The sequence below is a fragment of the Topomyia yanbarensis genome, chromosome 2, assembly GCF_030247195.1.
Source record: "Topomyia yanbarensis strain Yona2022 chromosome 2, ASM3024719v1, whole genome shotgun sequence".
Classification (NCBI taxonomy): domain Eukaryota; kingdom Metazoa; phylum Arthropoda; class Insecta; order Diptera; family Culicidae; genus Topomyia; species Topomyia yanbarensis.
In genome coordinates, this window is record NC_080671.1 from 417333945 (window position 1) to 417341472 (window position 7528).

At 39.9% G+C, this 7528-nt stretch overlaps 1 protein-coding gene across 5 annotated transcripts; it reads right to left on the reverse strand.

The window, feature by feature from the left end:
* Positions 1-1301: 1301 nt before the first annotated feature.
* Positions 1302-4990, reverse strand: LOC131685187 (transmembrane and coiled-coil domains protein 1). 5 transcript variants are annotated; one of them, XM_058968728.1, is made up of 2 exons: positions 3310-4990; positions 1302-3223 (listed from the first exon to the last, which is right to left on the reverse strand). In XM_058968728.1, the coding sequence occupies exon 2, from the start codon at positions 3154-3156 to the stop codon at positions 1600-1602; it is 1557 nt and encodes a 518-aa protein (XP_058824711.1). In that variant the 5' UTR covers positions 3157-3223; positions 3310-4990; the 3' UTR covers positions 1302-1599. The 5 variants fall into 5 exon arrangements, with proteins under 5 accessions (XP_058824711.1, XP_058824714.1, XP_058824712.1 ...); XM_058968731.1 differs by having other exon boundaries at positions 3281-4990; XM_058968729.1 differs by having other exon boundaries at positions 1302-3228; positions 3281-4990.
* Positions 4991-7528: the final 2538 nt, after the last annotated feature.

The following is a 7528-nucleotide window of genomic DNA, read 5'->3' on the forward strand; positions in this document are numbered from 1 at the left end:
TGAGGAACAAACAGCAGAAACAGTGAAAAGTCCACAAGTGCCACTAGCTATCCTCTTGGATGGTTGTGGTCTGAACAGCGTAACACCCGAGTCGTAAACCGAAACACCTTTCGTCTTGCCGACCGAACTTATGGAGGACTTGCAATGTCCCAGTCAACGTCGACGCACACGTACACCTCGTAACAACCGTCATCGGAGGATGCGAAAAATCTTTTGGTCTGGCCAGGTGACAACACAGACACTGAAAGCGACACAAGTCGAGAGAAAGACATTTTATTATAATTTAGATCCAAACTAAAAGATTTTAGAATTGAAAACATAGTATTAGTATATTTCCAATATTTAATTCCATTTTGTAGTTGATAGGCTATGTTAACCCCTCCCCACCTCCTACCTCTTCGCTATGTAATAACATGCTTCACACTTCCTCCCTTTAACCCTTAAATGTGTGATGTAATTTTTGAATGGCCTTATGAAAGGGTTTTATAGTCGATTTTTGAATATATGATTTTGCATGCAAGAGACAGCATGCGACAAATAATTATCCCTGGATTCGATAGCGTTTGCTTTATAGATTCGAATGAATATGCCTTATTTTGCGGAAATTTGCGGATTGGAGTGTTATTTCATACCAAAATGTTGCTTTTTTGGTACTAAAAATTTCTATAACTCAACAGATATAAGAGATAGAAATAAACTTGTACAACAAAAATTGTGTATTTTCTTATACAAAACAAAATCTTAGAACATTTTAAAATTCTAAAAAATCACCCAGAAAAGTTCTGTTGAAAAAAATTATTTTCAGGGGTGTATCACAGAAAACTCCACAAATGTGTATTAAAATCAAAAGATAGATACTTAGTCTCTTCAGTAAAGTTGTTTCTTATTAAATTCCCTACAACTTTGCTGAACACAGTTTTTTATTATTTTCATAAATGACCAAACAAAAGTTTGCTTCTCAGCTTTAGGGGGATTAATCACCAAACTAATACTTTAATAAGATGGGGAATATTTTATAGACAAACTTTGCTGAAGACACTATAGCTCGAAAAGCATTTTTTCGTGGTCAAAACAATTTCGATCACGTTTTTGCCTATTTGGAAACACTGTGGTAATGATTCGATCCCTATCAACTGTATTAAGAGGGGAGAGGTTGGAGACGTGGACATCCCTACAACCCAATAGGAATTACTGGGCTCACTAGTCCGTCTGCGACTCAGTTGTCGCACCGAACAGCATCCGGCTAGCTGTGTCAGAATGTGATACTATACTAGCAGTACAGGCGTATTTTTACCTCTCCGTTTGTTCGCATCTAGTCTTTAATAAAGTATATTTTAACGTATGGGTTGTGTGATCTCTTTATCGGTCACCTCCGAACACGGTCCCGTACCAGCATCTAATTTGCCATCCAAAATGTAAACGCTACATAAATGATTTTTCGCGGTCTCGCATCAGATTGTATTTATGGCAAACGCGATTTTTTTATGAAATCATCTTATAGTTCTGAGTGGATTGATCAAGATTGGCATTGATAGGTTCGGAATGACGTTACACAACGTGTTTTTTATTAAATTTAAAAGAAAAACCTAAGCCTGAAACCTATCTAATCAAACGCACACAAAATTGTCTAATCTCAGGCCAGTGCCTGAACATTAACGCTAATAACAAGACGCAAAAAATAGTCGATAGAACACGAACCCTTGTTTTTAGGAATGGCATTACTATTCCGGCCACTGTAGCTACCAATAGCAGCAGTACTTGAAGCACCGTCAATACAATATTGATTAGTTTAACTACTACCGCCCGAGCATTCGAATTGTCTATTCCTTCAACCGTCACGTATTGCTGCTGGTAGATTTGTTCCATTTTGGAAACCCTCGTTTGACAGTTTTCCATTATTTCGTAAACATCCCTCAACCGTTCATCGCTCTGGTATTGGACTTTTTCCTCTAAATCAGCGATAGCTTGCTTCAAATTTTCAATTTCATTTTGATGTAGCTCTGTCAAATCGTTAAGTTGCTCCTCTAATCTTTCGGTGCGGTATCGCTCAGTTTCCAATAACATCGCAATGTCTGTAACATCTTTATGTAAACCCTCTAATCTTTCAAGCTTGCCTTTCAATCGAGTGTAATCATCGCGGATATCGTTGATAGCTTTGTAATGTGTGCAACGTTGGTTTCTCATCACGCGATGTTTCCCAGAGCTTAATGGGATGCTGTCGCTCGTGACGCTACTACATTCGCTTTCATGTTCGCTGTATTTGCTGTCAATATCGCCAATTATTCCAGGACTGGACAATACTATCCCCTTGGAAGTATCGTCACATTCAACAGCCATACCTAGGTTAAAGTTTTCGTATCGGAAGTCTGTGTTGTCCTTTATGTGTGATGCATTCAGGCTTCTGTTGATGTCCATAACGTTTTGATCTGTATACCATGTGGACGACAGTTGATTTATGTTGTCCGCACTCCCAAATTTATTTTTAATGAGATGAGCGAATTCTCTTGGCTTCGACATAACTGTTGCTGACAGTCCACTGACTCCATCGCGTATATTTCCACCAACATTTCGTAAGCCTTGACTAACGTCGCGAAACATTTCCCGCGGTTGGCGAACAGTTTGTAGTTGCTTTTGATTATGGTGGTATTGAAAATCTTTGTATCTTTTATAATAGGATTCTAACTTTTTTTGCAGTAATGATATATTGTGCGCACTTTTCTGATTTTTCTTCTCGAAAACTGTTTTTATTCTTTGAAGCTGTTGTTTATCAGCGCTAGCAGCTAGTTTTAAGTACTCATTGACATTTGCATCTCTGGCGGTTTGTTCTTTCTTTATAGAATCTCTCGTACAAGCAATTTTCGTAACAAGACGGTTATATACAAGCGAACTGCTGTTTCTGTGATGTCCTTTGTAAAATGCTTTAATATCATTTGAATCATTACTTAGCTGAGAAATTATGGTGAGGTTTCCATCAGTTTCTTCCAGCAGTGCTGGTGTAATAAATGGTTCATCATTATCTTTAACGTCATCGGAAAGAGATATGTTTGCCAGGACATCTTTTTCAGTCATATCACTTTGCTGTGCCTGAGCATCGCCATCATTAGTTGCCGAAGATTGCGGAATCATTTCAGTGGTGTAAGCAGGAGCACTCCGCATCGATTCCGCCCATCGTCGCGTTTACACTCCCGGTGAAGAAGGAAAATATCCACTGCGTATTTCACTGCTAAACTGAAGGAAACAACTGCAGTTATTCCGTGTTATTGCGGCACATACAGCATACTTCGCTTTCTGCAAAGTATTTACAATCACCTAAAAAGCTATTCTTCCGGCACAATGAAAATTAGATATTTATCTGTAGAATGTACATACTAAATCGAAACACTTTTCGCAGTAACGTACGAACAACGAAGCAAATTTTACAATAAGTCAAACGATTTAATTAATCTTGGACGAAAAACATTCTTCTTCTTCTTTTCTGATTGAACTATCTACTGACACTGTGTGACCGAGGGCTTGTGACGATGATTATATTGCCCTGTGGTTTTGTGATTTTAAAGAATAAAACCCAGTAAAATTCAGTCGAAATGCTGACTGGCTCTAAACCGAATACCGCCCTCTAAGAACGGTTGGTTTCAAAATCGTCCAATGAAGGACGTTCGTTGGACCAATTTGGACAACGTCCAAATAACCGTTCAACGAACGTCCATCGTTGGACCCGTGTTGAACGATTTTGAAACAATTTTTTGGACGTCTCAGTGGGCGGCTCCAGTGTTACAACCGATTCTAACTAGAATCGGTTGTGTCAATGGAGCCGGAAAACGACACAACCGATTCTAGTTAGATTCGGTTGTGTCACTGGAGCCGGAATGCGAACTGGAACCAGCCAGAATTCCAGTTCATTTCCGGCTGAACTTTACAGGGCTCAAATGAAACAAATCATGCAAAATTTTTGAACAAAGCGAAACTTGCATTTGACCCCGAGGGTCTGCCCCAACCCGCTTGGAAGAAAAACGAGCAGCCAGCAAAAATCCGTCAGGATTCCGGCAGCTGTCAAAATTATCAAAATGGCGCTGCCAGAATTCAGCTATACTCCTTCCAGTTATGGCAGGCAGATTCGCCTCACCGGTTCTGTTTTGTTTATCGTTGTTTCTTTTTCGCCATATTTATATTTTTCCAAGAAGGATAGTTTTGGCAGATGAAAAAATAGGAAGAAACAAAGATTTTGGTTTCAAACAAGGTAAGTAATATGGATTTCATGTCTCCAGACATGTTTTTATTATAAATTTACATAAAATTAAAAAAAAATTAAGAAAAAATACAAGCAAAACCTGAAGCGGTGCTAAACCGGTCCTGCCGGTGCGTGCCTGGCAGAAATCCGGCAGAAAAAACCGTTAATAACCGTAAGGCGAAAAATTCTGCCAGAAACGGTTGTTGCATTTGAGCCGGCCGGCTGGGCAGCGCTCTGCCAGCCAGACCCCCAGAAATTCTGCCAGAGTTTTTATTTCGCTGCCGGCTATCTTGGGGGAATCCTGCCAGGCACGTCCGAGCGGGAAAGGGAAGAAGAGCGTGTCCAGATAAGAATAAGAAGAGTGGCAGATTTGACAAACGCAAAACAGATTCAAGATAATCTGCATAAGGTGCATGTGTGTACAATAATATTATTGTTGGCAAACGCCTTGAGAACCTCAAAAAGGCTGAAAGCACTAGTTTCTATATTCAAAACATTGTTTTAATTAATTTCGATTTTAACAACTTCTTTTTTCTGGAAGTAAAGCAGTATTTACGCAATATAGATGTTGCTAATTGTAAAACCAAAACTCTCGCTTTACGTATGCCTATACCTTATCTGGTATCATCTTGGGTTTTCACGTCATTTGCAGTTTGACAAGACCATAATTTGATGTTAAAACGGTCTATCCCGGTCAAACCATTCGGAATTTGATTCGGAATCCTGAATGGAGTCATTATGGATTCCAAATCAAATGCAACAACCGATCCTGAGTCGGTATCGGTTGTTGCATTTGATTTGGAATCCATAATGACTCCATTCAGAAATCCGAACCGATTCCGGAATGAGTTTAACTGGGATCCCTGAGAATCATCATAGGAAGGGCAATCCCTCGTTTGACCCAAACATAGAAAAAGGCGATGACTTTCTCGAAGTTTTGATTTAAATGTTATTTGAAAATTATACCGATTTTTACATCAAATATTCAGCCGAAACCCAGTTAAACCCATTCCGGAACCGGTTCGGATTTCTGAATGGAGTCATTATGGATTCCAAATGAAATGCAACAACCGATTCTGACTCAGAATCGGTTGTTGCATTTGATTTGGAATCCATAATGACTCCATTCAGGATTCCGAATCAAATTCCGAATGGTTTGACCGGGAATGATCACCAAAGGTGACTTCATTAAATGGAATGAACATTCGCGATCAAGACAGTCAAAAGAACGTTATGAAGACAAGAATTAAGTTACGTTGTTGTTGCCTTCTAAGAACGGTTGGCTTCAAAATCGTCCAATGAAGGACGTTCGTTGAACTAACTTTGGACGACGTCCAAATAACCGTTCAACAGCCGTCCATTGTTGGACCTGTGTTGAACGATTTGGAAACATTTTTTTTGGGCGTCTCAGTGGGTGGTATCACGCTTACAATTTCGTTATTTTAGGCTGTGAATCATTTGGTGAAATTTTCAACTTTTAGTTAAAATCTGAACAAACCGAATATCTTATCACAGAGAACAGACGTCCATCTTCAGCATTCAACTTGTGTAAAATCTCTAACGGTTTCGCAGGTACCCGGTCAAACCATTCGGAATCCTGAATGGAGTCCTTATGGATTCCAAATCAAATGCAACAACCGATTCTGAGTCGGAATCGGTTGTTGCATTTCATTTGGTATCCATACCCTCTAAGAACGGTTGGTTTCAAAATTGTCCAATGAAGGACGTTCGTTGGACCAATTTGGACAACGTCCAAATAACCGTTCAACAAATGTCCATCGTTGGACCCGTGTTGAACGATTTTGCAACAATTTTTTGGACGTCTCAGTGGGTAATGACTCCATTCAGAAATCCGAACCGGTTCCGGAATGAGTTTAACTGGGTAGTTGGGATATCCAAACCACCCACTGAGACGTCCAAAAAATTGTTTCAAAATCGTTCAACACGGGACCACAGAGAACAGACGTCCATCTTCTGCATTCAACTTGTGTAAAATCTCTAACGGTTTCGAAGGTAGTTTGGATATCTAAACCAGGTGCGCTACTGTCGTCATGTTTTTTTGTGGCTGAGTGCGACAGAATTGACAGCGGTTATTCCTCTACCCAGTCAAACCAGTCCGGAACCGATTCGGACTTCCAGCATGAATTCCAGCTCAAATGCGTCAACCGATAGAGTCGGAATCGGTTGTTTTCTTTGAGCTAGATTCCATGCAGAATCCATCCAGGATTTCGAACCGGTTCCGGAATCGATTTGACGGATAGTTGGGATAGGTTGGTGTGGCGGCGCTAGTGTTTTTAGTATATTAATTCAAATGTTTACACACGTTTTTTAAATATTTTTGTTCGATCATGGATGTCTGTTCTCTGTGACGGGACGTTCGTTGAACGGTTTTTTGGACGTTGTCCAAATTGGTCCAAAGAACGTCCTTCATTTGACGATTTTGAAACCAACCGTTCTTAGAGGGCAGAATTGACAGCGGTTATTCCTCTACCCAGTCAAACTAGTTCGGAACCGGTTCGGATTTCCAGCATGAATTCCAGGTCAAATGCATCAACCGATAGAGACGGAATCGGTTGTTTTCTTTGAGCAAGATTCCATACTGAATCCATTCAGGATTTCGAGCCGGTTCCGGAATGGATTTGACGGATAGTTGGGATAGGTTGGTGTGGCGGCGCTAGTGTATTAATTCAAATGTTTACTCACGTTTTTTAAATATTTTTGTTCGATCATGGATGTCTGTTCTCTGTGTCTAGGGCTTTTATTCAAAACAACATATCTACAATGAGTGAGTCTCTTTGTTTACTCTCTCTTTCGACATCCATGATCGAACAAAAACTACATAAAAAACCTGTTTTAATCCACCTAGAGGTGCTATTGTGCCTTTCTCATTTCTCCAAACTATGATTTAATAGCTGGTTCGTACAATATAACATTATGGAAATGTCTTTCATTCTTATTACACTTGGTAAGTATATATAAGAGCACCTTTTTGCATTCATCGCGGTATCGGTTTGAATCGGAGTTTTCTATGTGATCGCACTCCACAACCCGTAACTCCGGAGCCGGAAGTCGGATGGAATTTAATATCAGTTTCCAGGGACGCCACACCTTTCATTTGAGACTAAGTTGACCAAATCGGTCTAGCCATTTTCGAGAAACCAATATAACCGTTATTCTGAATTTGGATGCTTCTGGATCCGTCGATGATGGCCAGTGTGGCTAAAGAGACTTTGCATGACTGTTGGTGACCTAGATCTACAAATTCAACAGTTGTGTACATTTTGGAAAAAAAATCACCTT